This window comes from Bos indicus x Bos taurus, chromosome X (genome assembly GCF_003369695.1).
Source record: "Bos indicus x Bos taurus breed Angus x Brahman F1 hybrid chromosome X, Bos_hybrid_MaternalHap_v2.0, whole genome shotgun sequence".
NCBI lineage: Eukaryota > Metazoa > Chordata > Mammalia > Artiodactyla > Bovidae > Bos > Bos indicus x Bos taurus.
Window position 1 is genome coordinate 145,966,987 of NC_040105.1, and position 21,031 is coordinate 145,988,017.

At 37.3% G+C, this 21,031-nt stretch overlaps 1 protein-coding gene across 1 annotated transcript in view; it reads left to right on the forward strand.

Moving 5' to 3' along the window:
- Positions 1-881: 881 nt before the first annotated feature.
- KLHL4 (kelch like family member 4) overlaps positions 882-21,031 on the forward strand; it is a 103,338-nt gene continuing 83,188 nt past the window's right edge. Inside the window, exon 1 of the mRNA XM_027534617.1 lies at positions 882-1,508. Within this exon, the coding sequence (XP_027390418.1) occupies positions 1,090-1,508 (419 nt within the window). The 5' untranslated portion in view covers positions 882-1,089. The remainder of the gene's footprint in view (positions 1,509-21,031) is intronic.

Below are 21,031 nucleotides of genomic sequence, written 5' to 3' on the forward strand. Positions count from 1 at the left end.
TAGAAACATTTACCCCTGTACAAAGTAGAGATTCTGAATCAGAGATCTCAAAGTACTTTGTGCACAGTTATTACTGAGATATGTGACAATTTGGAGTTACTTCAAAACATGCCTTTTGCGCATCCTCTCATACGAACTTTTGAACAAAGAAAATAGACCTTTAACACTGCCTGTGAGAGTAAAGAGCATGATAAGGAAATGTTTATACAGGCATGGAGCCAGAATAGACTATTCATTTTCAAATTTTGGTTCGTGAGAGAAGACATGTCTTCCTACCTATGAGCTTAGAAAAACACTGTTCTCTTCTTTCAGGTGTAGACTTAAAATACTGTTAATACATCCTTTAGTGTTTTTTAGCCATAGGTAACCAACACATTATGTTTCTGAAATTGTTCAGGTTTTCAAACAAATATCTCTATAAAGACAGTCACATTTTCAGACATTTTGTAAAGAATAACTATAAATGTGCATGAGGAGACTGGTGACAAGGTACTTTTTCTTAATGAACTACTTTCAAATTTTCCATAAGAACACCAAAATAGATCATAATGAATTCCTTGTTACAAATTCTCCTAGGACAAAATGTCACATTTTTAGAAGTGGGCTGCCAGGAAATAATATCTGACAGAGGGTGGGGTGAGTGGAATTTAGAAACAAGTGTTTTTAAACACTTTGCTTTTGTTCACTTGCTTGGACTTAAAAGCCAAAGCTACTATACTTCAGTTAGGAAAGAGCTGGGTTAGATATTTGCAAGTCCAGGCGGGAAGGCTGGGAGTTTGCAAATCTAGCAGCTGGAGTCTGTTGTGGTGGCTGCTTTCCTGTGCTAAGCTGATTTACTTGTTTAAGGTCTGACCTCATCATCCTGTCGGTATGGGGTCCCACCTACACTGTTAGCTGCCGCTTTCTGCTTCAGCTGGAAAGCTGGAAGTATTCGCAGTGTATCACAAACAGTGGGGGAGGGGGGGAACAAGAAAGACTGCTCTCGACACTTCTGCTTTTGTTAGTCCTACAGAAGAGGCAGAGAAACAAGAGATAACAAAGGCTGTTTCCTTTCTGTGAGAGAAGGCTTTCGTCTTTCCTCCTGCAACAATGTCAGTGTCTGGCAAGAAAGAGTTTGATGTAAAACAGATCCTAAGGCTACGCTGGAGATGGTTTAGTCATCCTTCTCAAGGCTCACCCAACACTGGAAACTGCCTTCAGCAGGAAGGATATGAGCATAGAGAGACCCCGGTTCAGGGCAGATTGAAGAACCACTCTTGGGACAGAAATGGACTGAAAAAAAGCAACAGTCCTGTCCACCACAGCATACTACTACCAGAGCCAGAATTGGCCCCTGCCCATCAAAGACCCCTTCAGAACTGGCACTCAGGAAAACTGATAGAACATCTTCGAGCAAATGAAGATACTCCTAAAGCAGTTTCATGGAATTTGTTCAAAGAAGCTTATAAGAAACACCCACACGATGTGGAGATGATGGCTGATGACAATACAGAAGATTCTACAGCAGGGTAGGAGTTTTTGAACACATAACAAAGTCATAGCTTAGATTAACTTATCCTCTAAAGTGCTCATTTAGTGTTTAAATAAAAGTTATAATAATTTCTGAATTTGTATTCAGCCAATCAGGGTGTTCAAGTAATCCCCTTATCTAAGTCTATAAAAGAATATAGTCATAGTACATACTTTTGGTAATTAAGGGGAAATATGCTTTAGAGTTGTGAGTTTAGTTTCTCTATTCCATTCTGATTCTGTTAAGAATTCTGTTTCAGTTTTTAGAGATTAGCAATTATTATAATTGTTACTTTTCTGTATATATCCTCTGTGGCTTGAATGTTCAGATTGTTGTGTTTCTTTCTTTCTTTGTAAAATTGTGATGAATTACCTAGAACTCTTTCTGACTTTGTCAGGCCAGCTCTGACTGCTCAGCACATCCTTGTCTATTCCTTAGTACATAGTTGCCATACTGATGCTTGATAAATATTATCTTTATGTGAGAGTATGGAAAAGTTTCTTTTGGCATTTGAGATTTATTTCAAGTAGTATTAGGTTCCATAGCTAGTTTGCATTTATGAAAATATTTTACATAAAACAAGTAATGAGATGCTGCTTATGGCAGTGAGATCTTAAAGTAGGAAATGGAACATATCAACTATTTTTAGAATATTAAAATATAATAAGAAATGATAATAAAGTATTGTGTAAGTATAGCTCATAAAATCTTTGACCTCATTTTTATTTTTGTGTCTACCAGTATTGTTTGATTCTATTTTATATTTTGGTTTTTTGGCCACAAGGCATGTGGGATCTTAGCTCCCAGACCAGGGATCAAATCCACACATCCTGCATTGAAAGGTGGAGTCTTAACCACTGGACCACCAGGGAAATCCCACACCAGTATTGTTTGAGTAGAAGAAAAGTATGTTCCCTCCTCTAATGCTGTCTAGCATAATTTAATCTAGTGTATTTTAACTTTATTTTCCTTTTTTCATTATCAGATTTTATTTCCTCAACATGTAGACACAACTAATGATTTTGATAATGTAATTACAGTGTAAAAGGCTATAGTAGAAAACATATTTTTGAAATGGCTTAAATTTTATAGCAGTTCAACATGAAGGTATGCGGATTTATTTAGAAATCTAGATATTTTGTATACTGTCTATAAGTGTGGGCTTCCCCTGTGGTTCAGATGGTAAAGAATCTGCTTGCAATGCAGGGGACACAGGTTTGATCCCTGGATTGGGAAGATCCCCTGGAGAAGGGCATGGCTACCCACTGCAGTATTCTTGCCTGGAGAATTCCATGGACAGAGGAGCCTGGTGGACTATGGTCTATGGCATCATAAGCGTAGATGAGAAAGACTGGCAAATTTGCTTCTAGATAAGTTTTTTCAGTACATCTACCTTGACAGTTCCGTGCTTCCATGATTTCTAAGTATAATGAATAGAAAAAACAACATAATAATATTATGACAAAAGGCAAAGCAACTGTGCAAAATGATGTTTTACAGGAACTCAGGCTTTCTATATGAAATGTAAATAACTGTGGGGGTTACAGGTTGTATTTAGTACAAATACTTAGACTTTGAAAATAATGTGTAGTCCATACTTTAGATGAAGGAGGTTTTCAAATTATCTCTCCTTATCATGAACAGCAATTTTAAAAACTTCTAAATTTGGAAGTTAATATTAAATACATCTGACTGTTCTGTGGGCTACCCTTATAGCTCAGTCGGTAATCTGCCTGCAATGCAGGAGACCTGGATTTGATTCCTGGGTAGGGAAGATCCCCTAGAGAAGGAAATAGCAATCCACTCCATTATTCTTGCCTGGAAAATCCTATGGACAGAGGAGCCTGGAGGGCTACAGTCCATGGGGTCGCAAGAGTCAGATACGACTTAGTGACTGTTATAGGGAAATTAAATTATCCACTGTGAATTCCCGACAAAATTTTTTTGAGGATCCTTAAATTGATTTTCCAGCATGAGAATATATTTATTAAGTTAAGTTAGATGCTAAATGAAAATGATAGATAAAATGTCAAATATAAAGTGTCAGCAAGTAATATTTTAAAAATATATTTCTCCTTTTATTCTTTACAGTGTTCATATTCTAAAAACCATCCATTAAATATTCTATGGTTACAGTGTAAAGTTAATATTTTATTAAAATAAATACAGGAAGTGGTTTTATAGATGTGCCAGGAATATTTTAAGCTGAAGAGAAGAGGTAAATTGAGCACTTAATTAATTGAAAATGATGGTTTATTAATCTATAATTACCCATTCTGAATTATTTCATCTTGGGTAAAAAAAGTTTGATAAGGAACTTTCTTATTTACCACTTCTCTAATGCCTCTTTTTAAGCAAAATTGGGGAGCAGGAAGAAAAGATCCTGCAAAGTTGGCAGCAACCTACTATCCCCTCAGTAGAACTCTTGTGGTTAAATAACAAACAAAAACGGCAGTGTGGAGAACACAAGGTGAGTTCTAACACTTGGGCAAAAGTAAGGGTCCTTAAGTCAACCTGCTTTCTACAAATATTGCAGGGAATAGAGAATGGACTAATTTACTAAAATATAATATAGTTGAATAACCTATAATTAAAAACAGATAGTAAAGCCAAGATATTAAAGTTATATTAGTACATTGGCTAGGGGATTTTAAAACTCAAATACTTGGGGCTAGTGCACTGGGACGACCCAGAGGGATGGTATGGGGAGGGAGGAGGGAGGAGGGTTCAGGATGGGGAACACATGTATACCTGTGGCGGATTCATTTTGATATTTGGCAAAACTAATACAATTATGTAAAGTTTAAAAATAAAATAAAATTAAAAAAAAAAAACCTCAAATACATTCTATGTAATTGAATTTTAAGTTTGTATTTCATTTAGGAGCAGCTCTGTATCATGGTCCCACACTGTGAGTATGCACATATCAGTATGCCTGTCATCAGAGGCCTAGGCTCAATTACCATCTCCTTTTTGCCCTCAGTTCAGTCAGTTCAGTTGCTCAGTCATGTATGACTCTTTTTGCCCTAGTTATGTACTAACTCTGCATCTTTGCTTCCCATAACAAGCTTGCTTGATGTCCTTTCTTTTCTTATATCATCCTTAGAATTCAAAAAATTATACTTTTTGACAGTGTATTATGATCATGATTTTATATGACAGAATATTGTTATACAGTTATATATATATAAACTGCTCATACAGAGATGATTGTGTAAGTACCCAGGAGTATAAAGTTGTTCAACTGCATTTGCTGAGACAAATGTGGTTATCTCTTCATTGTGCTTGAGAACATGGAATAAAATCCTGATGATCTGTGTATGGGCCCAGAACAACATGCCCTAGTACGAAGTTGAAGATTCACAAGGATGTTTAGTTTTAAGGAATTGACAGCAATCGGGATCCTACCCTCACCCTATATGTTTTTGTGTAATTTGTTATTTGTATGATCTATGATTTTGTGTATCTTTGGCAGTATTACTCTGTTAGACAAGCAACAAAATTCCCTCCATTTTACACCTTTTGGATTTTCAAGTGAGGTGTGCCTAAGGAACAACAAGAAAGATGTCACTATAAAATGTGATATCCTGAAGAAAGGGGTATTGAATGAATAAGACTTAGAATTCATTGATAATTCATTCCACAAATATTGAGCACCATTGTGTGCCAGGTATACTTCTACATACTGGAGATAAATCAGGATCAAAACAGAGAATATGTTTTCATAGAGTATACATTCTAATAAGGAGAGAAACAATAAAAACAAACCAAATGTAGTACTTTAGTAGTTGTAAGTAGTATGAGGAAAAAATAATTAGAAGGAAGAGAGAGAAGAAAGAATCCTACTTCAGATAGGGAAGGCCTTTCTGATGAGGTAACATTAGAGCAGAGATCTAAATGAAGTGAAAGGGCAGTCATGAGGATGTCTGACAGAAGTCAAAGCAAGTGAGAGGTTACTGCTGCTGTGCCACATGGGAGTCCATAACCTCCATTCATATTTTTACTTATTCAAATCAATACCACATTTCCTCACACAATCCACTGATTAATGTTTCAAACATTCTCAATTTAAGTGGTGAAATAAAAAATATGCCCTGCCTGCTGCTTATTACAGTGACTTTAAGATCACATGCATATCCTCATGGCCACAGAGGTGACTTTCCAGTCATCCTTTAACCATGGTGCCATTTTGTCCTCTGGGGATCTGGCTATTCAGCCAGTAGACTATATGCTTCAGGTACAGAGGCCCCATGCCCTTTGTGAAAATGGACACATGATGGTTTATTTGTTTTCTTCACAAAACAATCCAGATAGGTCCAAACTAAATGCATTATGTGTCTTCATCCTCAACACAAATCCACCTGTAATATGGAATATGCTTGGGGAATATTTATGCATAAAAGAAATCTTAAATAATGAAGCTTACTGTAATATCTTTTCTCATAAAGTAGGAAGTAAGGTATGTGAGTATTTACAGGGAGCACTTTCCAGAAAGACAGAACGGCAATTTCAAGAGCCTTGAAATGGAGTGTGCTTCATATGTTCAAACACAAGAAGGCTAGTGCAGCTGGAGGAGGGCTTTCAAATGGGAGGTTAATAGCAGATAGCTTTGAAAAAGCAACAATAACACAGCGTTAAAAATAATAAGCATCTTTTATGGACATTTACTGTGTGCCAAGCACTAAATACATATATTTTCTCATGTTCCCAAGAAAATTTTTGAATGCAAAGAATGTTCACGTCTTTCTCTTGGGTACTATTTTATTGCATATCTGTTATTGTTGCTTATCTTCTTTCAAGACAATATTATGTGGCTTTATAAAGTTCAGAGTTAGGCTTGCTTTACTTAATTTTACACTGCATTGCTGAGTAGAAACTGTTACTTCAAAGGAAAGAATAAGGAACAAACTACAATTTTATTGTTGTTTATATAAAGTTTAAGATTAAATCCCTTTGTCTATGGGTTAAAATGTACCATACAAAACTACACAAGTTATTCAATTGCTTTATTAAACTAACAGCATTTTTAGAGCATGTTAACACATGATTTAAATATAGTGCAATGTTTCCTAATATTCCTAATTTCTAATGGAACTTGTGTTGGTTGATTTTGAATCCTTGCTAGGCACAGCCCATTTACTGAGAGTGAGGCACCATGGTCTTCATAACTCATTCTTAGCAGTGTGGTATTGTGCATATATTTAAGTTAACATTAGTTAAAATGTATTTAATATTTGAGAAATTTGGGGCTCCTTTCTATCTAGGGATCTGGCAATATGTTAAGACCATGTTTCTTTAACTATTATGATTACACACCTATAGTTGTTATTTCTGATATTTGAAAGACAAGAATCAGTTTCCTTCTGCATTTGGAAATTTAAATAAAGAACTCAAAGTATCTGGTGCTACTTAATATGTGATTTCAAGAGCAACATATTGATTATATTGACCTGCTACACATTGCCTAAATGTTCAGACATTTAATACTTTTAGACTTAATTTTTTAAACTTGTATATCTCCTTTCTGACTTTCATTAAGACATCGACCCCTTAATACTAATATTTTTTCTTCTTTCCTATGACCTTATAATTAAAAATAGTTTCAATGCTATATATATATATATACACACACACACATACACACACACATACACATGTGTACACAAATATGTAATGTGTATGCATGTATGAAAAGGAAAAGTGTTAGTCACTGTTGTGCCCAACTCTTTGTAACCCCATGGACTGTAGCCTACCAGGCTCCTCCGTCCGAGGAATTCTCCAGAGAAGAATATTGGAGTGGGTTGCCATTCCCTTCTCCAGGGGATCTCCCTGACCCAGGGATTGAATCCGGGTTTCCTGCACTGCAGGTAGATTCTGTACTGTCTGAGCCACCAAGGAAGCCCTGTTTTACATGTATGTTATTGACATATATGTATAATATACACATGCACATATAGGCAAACATATATACATATATACATGTATGTGTATATGTATATCAGTGTGAAATTCTGACATTTGAAGGAGATAAAAACTAAAACCAAGGTGAAGGATTGGGAAACATTGAGTCCTTAATAAAGAAACATAAGTAAGTGCTCTATAAGCTGAACCTGAAACATCATGTTCCATAAAGTAGAAAATCCTCAAAAAAAATAGTCATGGGATTATGTTGAAGGGACACAGGAGCCAACTGAAAAAGCTCTCAATGGCCAAAGCTGGAACAATTTTAACAAACAAAAAAAGTATTATAAATCTAAGTGATAATAAACATTCATAAATCTGTATTGATATCGATCAATAACTAAATAAATTAGAGAAAAAACAAATCTCTTACACAGAAGAATTCCAAGTAATTTGTGTACATACTCTTCCTCAAGGAGGTGGAGCTGAATACTGTGCCTTACGTGTGGGCTGCACATAGTGATAGCTTTTTTTTTTTTTTTGAATATTCAACAAGTTTTAATAAAACAGGGAAACACTGGGATACAATAATAACTGCAAATTCCATAATATCATATTTCTATTCAGTGTGATTTTTTTTAGTTCTTTTTTTAAATATAAATTTATTTATTTTAATTGGAGGTTAATTACTTTACAATATTGTATTGGTTTTGCCATACATCAACATGCATCTGCCACAGGTATACACGTGTTCCCCCATCCTGAACCCCCCTCCCTCCTCCCTCCCCATACCATCCCTTTGGATCGTCCCAGTGCACCAGCCCCAAGCAACCAGTATCATGCATCGAATTTGGACTGGTGATTCATTTCATATATGATATTATACATGTTTCAATGTCATTCTCCCAAATCATCCCACCCTCTCCCTCTCCCACAGAGTCCAAAAGACCGTTCTATACTTCTGTGTCTCTTTTGCTGTCTCGCATACAGGGTTATCGTTACCATCTTTCTAAATTCCATATATATGCGTTAGTATACTGTATTGGTGTTTTTCTTTCTGGCTTACTTCACTCTATATAACAGGCTCCAGTTTCAGCTTTTTAAAAAGTGAGTATGGTCTGGAAGCGTTGTAGGGGAAGAATGCATTTACAGTGAAGAAACCTGAAGAATACTTGTCTCAGCCAGGTAATCTAGGTTAACATGAAAACTGCTTAGTCATGTTGACAATATATACACTTGGTATGATGTGATGAGAATGGTACTTAACTTCTGTCCTCTACCTCCAAAAACTCATCATTCCCATCCCAATCTAATCATGAGAATAACATTAGAAAGACCCAAAAGAGAGGACCTTAAAAAAAAAAAAATACCTGGTCTTTAGTACTTAAACTGTCAATGTCACCATAAACAAGGAAAGTCTGAGAAACAGAAACAACCAAGAGTAGCTTAGGAAGACATGGTGAATAAATGTGATACGGAACACAAAAAAGGACTTTAGATAAAAACTGAGGCAATATGAATAAAGAATGGACTTTAGATAATAATGATGTATGAAAATTTGTTAATTGTAACAAATGTTCAGACTAGTGTAAGATGTTAATAATAGGGGAAATTTGGTGTGTGCTTTATATCATTATACTATCACATGGTTTTTTAAAAATGTACAATATTTTAGGAAAGGATATCCTGTAAGGTAAGGGAGTTAGAGAAGGTGAGGTTCAGAAAAAGAATGAGACCAGCACTTTACAGGAACAGATCACCCTTAATGAGGTGAGAAGGGGCAGCAGTCAGATTAGCGAGGTGCTACACTTAACCATGGAGAAGGCAACGGCACCCCACTCCAGTACTCTTGCCTGGAAAACCCCATGGATGGAGGAGCCTGGTAGGCTGCAGTCCGTGGGGTCGTGAAGAGTCGGACACGACTGAGCGACTTCACTTTCACTTTTCACTTTTCATACATTGGAGAAGGAAATGGCAACTCACTCCAGTGTTCTTGCCTGGAGAATCCCAGGGACGGGGGAGCCTGGTGGACTGCCATCTATGGGGTTGCACAGAGTTGAACACGACTGAAGCGACTTACCAGCAGCAGCAGCACTTACCCAAGAAAAGAGTAAGTATATATAGGCATGTATGTGGAAAGTTACTGTCTTAAGGGGGCCTGTTCTTCTCCAAGGTTGTCCAGAGTAGTTATCTCTTAAACGGCTGGGGCAAGGAATTTTGGAGATCAGCCAGAGTCTGGACTGGCTGGGAGCTGGACATAATCAACCTTAATGTCCATTTCTTTTTGGGGGGCGGGTTGAGAGAGTTCTTTGTTTTCTGTAGAATGGTGGGGAAGACCTGGAGGGGAGTTTTAACTCCAGGCTATTTGGAGCCCATGTAACTTTCCTTCATATCCAATAAATAGATTTCATAAATGAATACTAGGAGACCACCCAATTATAAGAATTTAATACGTGTTGTTATTTGTTTTGCTTATTTTTGTTCTTTGGCAACTGATTAGAAGGATATCAAATCAGAATCAGTGGGCTGTTATTAAGTTGGTGCAAAAGTAACAGCAGTTTTGGACCCTGAATTTTAAATCATTATAACTAGGCTCAGATGCATCTTTATTAATCAAAATAGGAATCATTACAATCAACATATTTTTTCAATAAGAAATGTTCATGTATTCCTGTAGCAAAAAAAAAAAAAAAAAAAAATCCATGCTTTGAAATTTGGTGAACTCTTGGAAAGCATTTTCTATGTCCTGCTGGTTGTGGAAGCATTTTACCTGCAAAAAAGTTGTCAAGATGCTTGAAGAAATGGTAGTCAATTTATGAGAGATCAGATGAATATGGCAGATGAGGTACATGAACACACATGACACACATGTCATGGAGGAGAATTGGACCCTTTCTGTGGACCAGTGCCAGCTGCAGGTGTTACAGTTTTTGGTGCATCTCACCAATTTTCTGAGCATACCTCTCAGATGTAATAGTTTCACTGGGAAAGCTGTAGTGGATCAGGTGGGCAGCAGACCACCAAACAGTGACCATAATCTTTTTTTTGGTTCAAGTTTGGCTGGGAAGTGCTTTGGAGCTTCTTCTCAGTCCAGCCATTGAGCTGATTATTGCTGGGTTTTGTATAAAATCCACTTTTGGGCACACGTCACAATCTGATCGAGAAATGGTTCATTGTTGTGTAGAATAAGAGAAGATGACACTTCAAAATGACAGTTTTTTTTTATTTGCAGTCAGCTCAGGATGCACCCACTTTTTGATCTTTTTCACCTTTCCAATTTCCTTCAAATGCCAAATGACCATAGAATGATCAACATTGAGTTCTTGGGCAACTTCTTGTGTAGTTGTAAGAGGATCAGCTTCAATGATGTTCTCAGTTGGTCATCGTCAACTTCTGATGGCCGACCAATGTGTTCCTCACCTTCAGGGCTCTTGTCTCCTTTGCAAAACTTCTTGAACCACCACTGAACTGTACATTCATTAGCAGTTCCTGGGCTAAATGTGTTGTTGATGTTGCAAGTTGTCTCCACAGCTTTATGACCCATTTTGAATTAGAATAAGAAAAATGTTTGAATTTGCTTTTTCCTGACATCATTTCAATAGTATAAAATGCATACAAAGTAAACAGAAAGTAATAATTCATTAGCAAAACCATAAAGCAAGAAATGTGCATAAAATGATGTATAACATAACCACAGTCATTTAAGAATGTATTCCAGTATCAAATGGCAAAGTTCAACAATGCAAAACTAAAATTACTTTTGCACCAACATAATACCTCTTCTAAAGCCCCTTGATGAAAGTGAAAGTGGAGAGTGAAAAATTTGGCTTAAAGCTCAACATTCAGAAAATGAAGATCATGACATCCAGTCCCATCACTTCATGGGAAATAGATGAGGAAACAGTGGGAACAGTGTCAGACTTTATTTTTTTGAGCTCTAAAATCACTGCAGATGGTGACGGCAGCCATGAAATTAAAGGACACTTACTCCTTGGAAGGAAAGTTATGACCAACCTAGATAGCATATTGAAAAGCAGAGACATTACTTTGCCAACAAAGGTCCGTCTAGTCAAGGCTATGGTTTTTCCTGTGGTCATGTATGGATGTGAGAGTTGGACTGTGAAGAAGGCTGAGCACCGAAGAATTGATGCTTTTGAACTGTGGTATTGGAGAAGACTCTTGAGAGTCTCTTGGACTGCAAGGAGATCCAACCAGTCCATTCTGAAGGAGATCAGCCCTGGGATTTCTTTGGAAGGAATGATGCTAAAGCTGAAACTCCAGTACTTTGGCCACCTCATGCGAAGGGTTGACTCATTGGAAAAGACTCTGATGCTGGGAGGGATTGGGGGCAGGAGGAGAAGGGGACGACAGAGGATGAGATGGCTGGATGGCATCACTGACTCGATGGACGTGAGTCTGAGTGAACTCTGGGAGTTGGTGATGGACAGGGAGGCCTGGCATGCTGCGATTCATGGGGTCACAAAGAGTTGGACACGACTGAGTGACTGAACTGAACTGAATACCTCTTCTATGGAAAAATCCTATACATTGGCAACCAGATAATATCCTAAAGGCAATCCTAGGAAAATCAGCTAAAGTTATGATAAAAACTAAAAGAAATTTCAGTTCCTATCCCAATGATATTGATTATGTGTAACATTTGGTGTGGACCAACTTTTAAGGCCATCATAATTGATAAAGTCATAGTTGGAAACTCAGTCACTCCAGAATAAATGAATTAAAGTCAGTCAGTCAAGTCCAACTGTTTGTGGCCCCTTGGACTATCCAGTCCATGGAATTCTCCAGTCCAGAATACTGGAGGGGGCAGCCATTCCATTCTCCAGGGGATCTTCCCAACTCAGGGATCAAACCTGGGTCTCCTGCACGGCAGGCAGATTCTTTACCAACTGAGCTACCAGGGAAGTCCTTGAATCACTCCAGAACACCGTGGATACTAATGAAGTGGCATACATTTTTTGGTGCTTTCAAATAAAAACATAGTCTTCTATGTTTTTTCTATTTCTTTGTATTGCTGTCTGTGGTTTATATTTCCAAAGGAAAATAATGGTACACATAAAACACACTTCTATACATAAAAATCTTTACTATTCCATGCTAAAATGAAAGATACAGCTATTGAGTATATTTTATTCATGGTGATTATATCCCATTAAGATTATAAGTTCATTAAAGAGAGTGAAAATGTATATCCATTGTGACTAATAATTAAGATTTTTAAAATAGACTTTAAAAGAACTATCTAATAAAATGTAACCAAAAGTGAGAAAATCTAAATCAAATAGTTTTCATTGTCTAAAATTTTAGGATGGAACAAGTTATTACTGAAAATGTATCCCACATAAGCTTTTGCTCTGAAAACATTATAAAATATGCATTTCCAAAATCAATGTATAGATATAATACATACCACTAGCCTTTGCACTGACGGAGAACAATACCAGTGATCATATTATTGAAGATATCAGAAGTGAGTGCTTCATTACTCATGGTTAATCTTTCTTAGCCTGTTGCTGCCACCTGCTGCCAAGTCGCTTCAATCGTGTCCGACTCTGTGTGACCCCATGGACTGCAGCCTACCAGGCTTCTCTGTCCATGGGATTCTCCAGGCAAGAACACTGGAGTGGGTTGCTATTTCCTTCTCCAATGCATGAAAGTGGAAAGTGAAAGTGAAGTCACTCAGTCGTGTCTGACTCTTAGCGACCCCATGGACTGCAGCCCACCAGGCTCCTCTATCCATGGGATTTTCCAGGCAACAGTACTGGAGTGGGGTGCCATTGCCTTCTCCCTCTTAGCCTGTTACTGTTAGTCAAAGTGACTTATCCTTTGCATACTTTCAAATGTTGTTTGACAGAACGGAACTGTTGCCCTCCTCACGTACTGTCTATTGCTGTTGTTTCTTCAAGAGCCATACTAAACGCCTTGTCAATTTTTTCAGCGGTTCTTTAACATGGGTGATTTGTTCTTGGTCATTCCAGTGCTAGCTCAGTCAATAGAAGCTATCTGTTAAATATTTTTGTCCACATTTTCCCTGTAAAACTGTTAATAGATTGCTTCAACACAGTGGCATTTAAATGTCCTTTTTTGGTGAATGTTGATCATATTAGCTATAACAATTCCAATCAGCAATTACATGTTTAACAGATGATCACATAGCACTTTAGGGCAGCACAACTATTTAATTTGGCCTGAATTCTGTTGTAACGTTCAACAAATATTTGTTTAACTAAGATGTTGATATTTGTTTGTGTCTTCCATTCAGCAAGTGTTTATTGAACTGGCACTCTGAAGATGAAAGATAAGTAATAGAGGCTGACTCCCACTAGAGACTTACAATACTGTTGGGGAGATAAACTGCATCCACTTGGAAAGTTTTATGGCAATAAAAAAAGAGTGTATTGCAAAAATAGTTTAAGTTGATTGGTCATTAAGACCAATAGGCATTCAGAGACAAATAATTCTTTTCACCAGAGCAACTGTAGAAAGCTTCATGTAGGAACACCGTCTGAAATCAGTCTTAAGGATGGATAGCATTTTGATGCAGATATGGAAAAGAATTAATTCTAGGTAGGAGGACAAACACAATGCCTTGAAACAGGAATTGAAACATGGTGTGCTCAAATGGCAGATTTCACTTCAGTTTGGCTGAAGTGAATGATATATTTTGGAGAATAGCATAAAATTAAACAAGAAAGGAAAGTTAGGCATAGATTATGGAAGATCTTAAAAGACAGAAAAAGAATCATCTGGACTTTATCTTAGAGGTCTGGGTTTATTAACCTCCAAGAATTTACTGAAGTCTTTTGCATCTGTGAATAATTTTGCAAAGAAATTCCACTTGCTTTCTTCAGATTCTCCAACGTTCCATTACACCAGGGGAAAAAAAAAAAAAAAAAAGAACTATTAAAACATCTCCAGCTGGCACTGGAGCTGCAGCTGCATGGTGCTGGAGAGATTTTGAGGAGATACCCCACCTCCAAGGGCAAAGGAGAAGCCCCCAAAAGATGGCAGGAGGGGTGAAATCACATTTAGAATGAAACCCCATACACGCCAGAGATGCTCAAAGCGCTCAAACCTTGTTTGCACCAGGACCCAGAGACCCCATAGAGGCTGAGTTTGACTGTTTTGTGTTTGAGTGTCTCCTGTGGAGGTACAGGTCAGCAGCAGACTGCTGCAGGGACAGGGAGTCTGGGTACAGCAGACCTGGGTATGGCATAAGCCCTTTTGGAGGAGATCGCCATTAACCCCACCATAGAGTTGCCAGAACTTACATAGGACTGGGAATACAGATTCTTGGAGGGCACAAACAAAATTTTGTGTTCACCAGGACCCAGGAAAAAGGAGCAGTGACCCCAAAAGAAATTGATGCAGATTTGCCTGTGAGTATCCAGGAGACTCCGGTGGAGGCTTGGGTTGGTGGTGGCCTGCTACAGGGGTGGGGACACTGAGTGTAGCAGTGCATGCATGGAACATTTTGAAGGAGGTCGCCTTTATCTTCATTACCTCCACTGTAGTTTGGCCTCAGGTCAAATAACAGGGAGGGAACACAGCCCCACCCATCAACAGAAAATTGGATAAAAGATTTACATCAGAGGGCAGACAGAATGGAAACAACAATCACAGAAAACTAACCAATCTTATCACATGGATCGCAGCCTTGTCTAACTAAATAAAACTATGAGCCATGCCCTGTAGGACCACCCAAGATGGATGGATCCTGGTGGAGAGTTCTTACAAAACGTGGTCCACTGGAAAAGGGAATGGCAAACCACTTCAGTATTCTTGCTTTGAGAAACCCATGAACAGTATGAAAAGGCAAAAAGATAGGACACTGAAAGATGAACTCCCCAGGTCGGAAGGTGCCCAATATGCTACTGGAGATCAGTGGAGAAATAACTCCAGAAAGAATGAAGAGAAGGAGCCAAAGCAAAAACAACACTCAGCTGTGGATGTGACTGGTGATGGAAGTAAAGTCTGATGCTCTGAAGAGCAATATTACATAGGAACCTGGAATGTTAGGTCCATGAATAAAGGCAAATTGGAAGTGATCAAACAGGAGATGGCAAGAGTAAACATCGATATTTTAGGAATCAGTGAACCGAACTGGACTGGAATGGATTAATTTAACTCAGATGACCGTTACATCTACTGTGGGCAAGAATTCCTTAGAAGATGTGGAGTAGCCATCAGAGTTAACAAGAGTTGGAAATGCAGTACTTGGATGAAGTCTCAAAGAGGAGAGAATGATCTTTGCTCCTTTCAAGGCAAACAATTCAATATCAGAATATTCCAAGTCTATGCCCCGATAAGTAATGCTGAATAAGCTGAAGTTGATTGGTTCTATGAAGACCTACAAGACCTTCTAGAACTAATACCCAAAAAAGATGCCCTTTTCATTATAGGGGTGTGGAATACAAAAGTAGGAAGTCAAGAAATACGTGGAGTAACAGGCAAATTTGACCTTGGAGTACAGAAAGAAGCAGGGCAAAGGCTAAGAGAACACACCGGTCATTGCAAACACCCTCTTCCAACAACACAAGAGAAGACTCTACATATGGACATCACCAGATGGTCAATTCCAAAATCAGATTGATTATATTCTTTGCAGCCAAAGATGGAGAAGCTCTATACAGTCAGCAAAAACAAGACCAGAACCTGACTGTGGCTCAGATTATGAAATCCTTATTGCCAAATTCAGACTTAAATTGAAGAAAGTAGGGAAAACCACTAGACCATTCACGTATGACCTAAATCAAATCCCTCATGATTATACAGTGGAAGTGAAAAATTAATTCAAGGAATAAGATCTGATAGACAGAGTGCCTGAAGGACTATGGACAGGGGTTCATGACATTGTACGGGAGGTAGTGATCAAGACCATCCCCAAGAAAAAGAAAGCAAAAAGGTCTGAAGAGGCCTTACAAATAGCTGTGTAAAGAAGAGAAATGAAAGGCAAAGGAGTAAAGGAAAGATATACCCATTTGAATGCAGAGTTTCAAAGAATACCAAGGAGAGATAAGAAAACCTCAGTGATCAATGCAAAGAAATAGAGGAAAACAATAGAATGGGAAAGACTAGAGATCTCTTCAAGAAAATTAGAGATACCAATAAAACATTTCATGCAAAGAGGGGCACAATAAAGGACAGAAATGGCATGGACCTAACAAAAGCAGACGATTTTAAGAAATGGTGGCAAGGATAAACAGAGGAAATATACAGAAAAATATCTTCATGACCCAGGTTATCACGATGGTGTGATCACTCACCTAGAGCCAGTCATCCTGGAATGTGATGTTAAGTGGTTGTTATGAAGTATCACTATGAACAAAGCTAGTGGAGGTGATGGAATTCCAGTTGAGCTATTTCAAATCCTAAATGATGATGTTGTGAAAGTGCTGCACTCAATATGCCAGCAAATTTGGAAAACTCAGCAGTGGCCACAGGACAGGAAAAAGTCAGTTTTTATTCCAATCCCAAAGAAAGGCAATGCCAAAGAATTCTCAAACTACTACACATTTGCACTCATCTCACATGCTAGCAAAGTAATGCTCAAAATTCTCCAAACCAGGCTTCAACAGTTCGTGAACAATGAACTTCCAGATGTCCGAGCTGGATTTAGAAAATGCAGAGTAACAAGAGATCAAATTGGCAACATCCATTGGCCATTAAAAACAAACAAACAAACAAACAAGAGAGTTCCAGAAAAACATCTACTTCTGCTTTATGGACTATGCCAAAGCCTTTGATGGTGTTGATCATAACAAGCTGTGGAAAATTCTTCAAGAGATGGGAATACCAGACCACCAGACGTGCCTCCCGAGAAATCTATATTCGGGTAAAGAAGCAACAGTTAGAACTGGATGTGTAACTACAGACTGGTTCCAAATAGGGAAAGGAGTACGTCAAGTCTGAATTTTGTCACCCTGCTTATTTAACTTATATGCAGAGTACATCATGTGAAATGCCAGGCTGGATGAAGCACAAGCTAGAATTAAGTTTTCCAGGAGAAATAACAATAACCTCAGATATGCAGATGACACCACACTTATGGCAGAAAGAAAAAAAGAACTAAAGAGCCTCTTGATGAAAGTGAAAGAGGAAAGTGAAAAAATTAGCTTAAAACAACATTCAGAAAACTAAGATCATGTCATCTGGTCCCATCACTTCATGACAAATACATGGGGAAACAATGGAAACGGTGACAGACTTTATTTTGGGGGGCTCTAAAGTCACTGCAGGTGGTGACTGAAGCCATGAGATTAAAAGAGGCTTGCTCCTTGGAAGAAAAGTTATGACCAACCTAGCCAGCATGCTGAAAAGCAGAGGCATTAGTTTACCAACAAAGGTCTGTCTAGTCAAAGCTGTGGTTTTTCCAGTGGTCATGTATGGATGTGAGATGTGAACTATAAAGAAAGCTGAGCATAGAAGAATTGATGCTTTTGAACTGTGGTGTTGGAGAAGACTCTTGAGAGTCCCTTGGACTGCAAGGACATCCAACCAGTCCGTACTTAAAGGAGATCAATCCTGAGTATTCATTGGAAGGACTGATGCTGAACCTGAAACTCCAATACTTTGGCCTCCTGATGCAAAGAACTGACTCTTTTGAAAAGACCCTGATTCTGGGAAATATTGAAGGAGTGAGGAGAAGGGGAAAACAGAGGACGAGCTGGTTGGATGGCATGACTGACTCAATGGATATGAGTTTGAGTAAGCTCCGGGCGTTGGTGATGGCCAGGGAAGCCTGGCATGCTGCAGTACATGGGGTTGCAAAGAGTTGGACACGACTGAGCGACTGAACTAAACTGAACTGAGAACATAAAAACTATGATTTTTTTTTTTAATCAAGGTCTGGTTGAATGAAATTTCAGTACTCAACACTTCACTATATATTTGAGTTAGTGATTTTTAATTTCTAAAAATATCTTTTAGATTTATTTTATTTTTTATTGTGACAGGAACACAACATTGAGATCTATCTTTTAAGTACACAATAGAGTATAGACACAAAGTTGTACAGCAGATCTCTAGAACCTATTCTTGTTGTATTATTGAAACCATACCCACTGAACAGCACCTTTCCATTTCCTACTCCCTTCCAAATACCATTCTACTCTATATTTATGAGTTTGATTGTTTTTTGTACCTCATAAATTTGAAATAATAGTTTTGTCCTTTTGTGACTGGCTTATTTCACTTAGCATGATGTGCTCCTGATTTACTCATGTTGTTATATAAAGCCCAATTTCTCCAAGGTGAATAATACTCTATTGTGTGTCTATACATAATACAACACAGTAATACTCTACTACAATAATACTCTGTTGTATTGTATATAACACATTGTCTTTATGCTTTAATCCATCAGTGGACACTTAGGTTGTTTCCATGTCTTGGATATTGTGACTAATGATGCAATGAACACTGTAGTGAGGATACCTCCACAAGAAAGTAATTTCAACTTTTTTAAAGATATATATCCAGAAGTAGAATTGCTGGATCATGTGGTAGTTCTATTATTAATTTTGAGGGGGAAGTTCCAGACTGTTTTCTGTAACAGCTGCACCATTTTACATCTCCACCAACATTGTACAAAAGTTCCGATTTCTTCACATCCTCAACACTTGTTATCACTTTTGTTGTTGTTGTTCTTTTTATCATCATAGTCCTTCTAACAGATTTGAGATAGCTCATTGTGAGTTTGATTTATATTTCCCTGATGATTAGTAATGTTGAGCACCTTTTTATATACATGTTGGCCATTTGTATGTCTCCTTTGATGAAATGTCTATTTAAGTTCTTGGCCGATTTTTAAATTAGGTTATTTCTTTGCTATTGACATGTGAGTCACTTAGATAATTTAGATATTAACCCTTATCAAATAGATGGTTTATAAATATTTTCTTCCCTTATGTAGGTTACCTTTTGAGTCTTATTTCCTTTGCGATGTAGACACTTTTTAGTTTAATGTATTCCCACCCATCTTTTTTTTGGGTTTTGCTGGTGTTTTGGTATTATATCCACGAAATTATTGCCAATACCATTGTCATGAAGCTTTTCCTCCATGTTTTCTGCTAGCAATTTTATAGTTTCAGGTTTTCATTAAAATGTTTAATCCATTGAGATTTGATTTTTGTGTTTGGCATAAGGTCCAGTTTCATTATTTTGCAGGAAGATATCCAGTTTTTCCAACACCATTGTTAAAGAGGCTAGCCTTTTCCCAATGTAGGTTGCTGGCAGCCTTGTCAAAGATTAGTTAACCACATATGCGCGAATTTGTTTTCTTGGCTCTCCATTCTGTTTCATTGGCCTATAAGTCTGTTTATGCCAAAACCTATGCTGTTTTAATTGATGTTGCTTTGTAGTGTATTCTCAAATCAGGATGTGTGTTGCCTCCAGGTTTTGTTATTTCTCAAGATCTCTTTGGCTATTTGAGGTCTTTTGTAGTTCCATATGAATTTTAGGATTTTTTCCTATTCCTGTTAAAAAATTCCACTGGGATTTTGATAGAGATTGTACTGAATTTGTAGATAGCTTTGGATTTTATTGGCATTTTAACAGTTATTACTTTTTTTCCAATCTGTGAACATGGGATGTCCTTCCATTTCTTTGTCTTTAATTTGTTTCACGAATGTTTTATAATTCTCACTTTATTAATCTTTCATCTTCTTGATTAAATTTATTCCTAAATGTTTTATTCTTTTTGATACTTTCGTAAGTGGAATTATTTCTTAATTTACTTTTTAGGTAAGCTTTTGTTAGTGTAGAAACAAAGGACTTTTATATATTAATTTTTTATCCTGCAACTTTACTGAATTTGTTGATTAGTTCTACCAGTTGTTTTTTTGTTTTGTTTTGTTTTGTAAGAGTCTTTAGGTTTCTCTACATTTAAGAGCATGTTGTCTGCAAACATAAATACTTTTTCTTCTTCCTTTCTAATTGTGATTAATTTTATTTCTTTTTCTTCTTAATTGCTCTGGCTAGGACTTCCAGTATTATGTTGATTTTAATGGAGTGTGGGAGGCAAATCATTTTCAGAGATACTAGTTAAATGAGCTGTTCCTGAAGCAATTCTCTTTCCTCATAGTGCAAATAAGATATTGAACTTCACTGTGCCTAAGAATCTTCTGGGGAGCTTGTGAAAAATGTAGCTACTCAGTATCTACTATCAGAGTATTTAACTTACTTATTTCAATTGAGATTTAAGATTCTGAATTTTAACAAACTTCTGAACCAAACTTAAAAAAAAAAAAAAGACACTTGGTCAGCTCCTGCAAGCCCAATTTGTCAGAATTCCTACAGGATCCTAATATTTGATATATTAATAAACATGCAATAAACAAAAATGTTGACCAAGAAAATGTCTTTAAAATAGCCAACAGCATTAATTTAACCTTTTGTTCTTAATGTGTAATAAACTTTATTAATTTCTGTGAAAGGATGTCAAAGAAATAAAAACATAGATCCTACCCCTACAGAGTTTACAGTTGGAGTGAAAAAGTACACCCCCTCAATAAAAATGTTAAAAGCAATTACAAGGCAGCAGCTCAGTTCAGATCTCCTAGTGTTTAATATTGAAACTACGCAGGATAATGAAGATGGAAG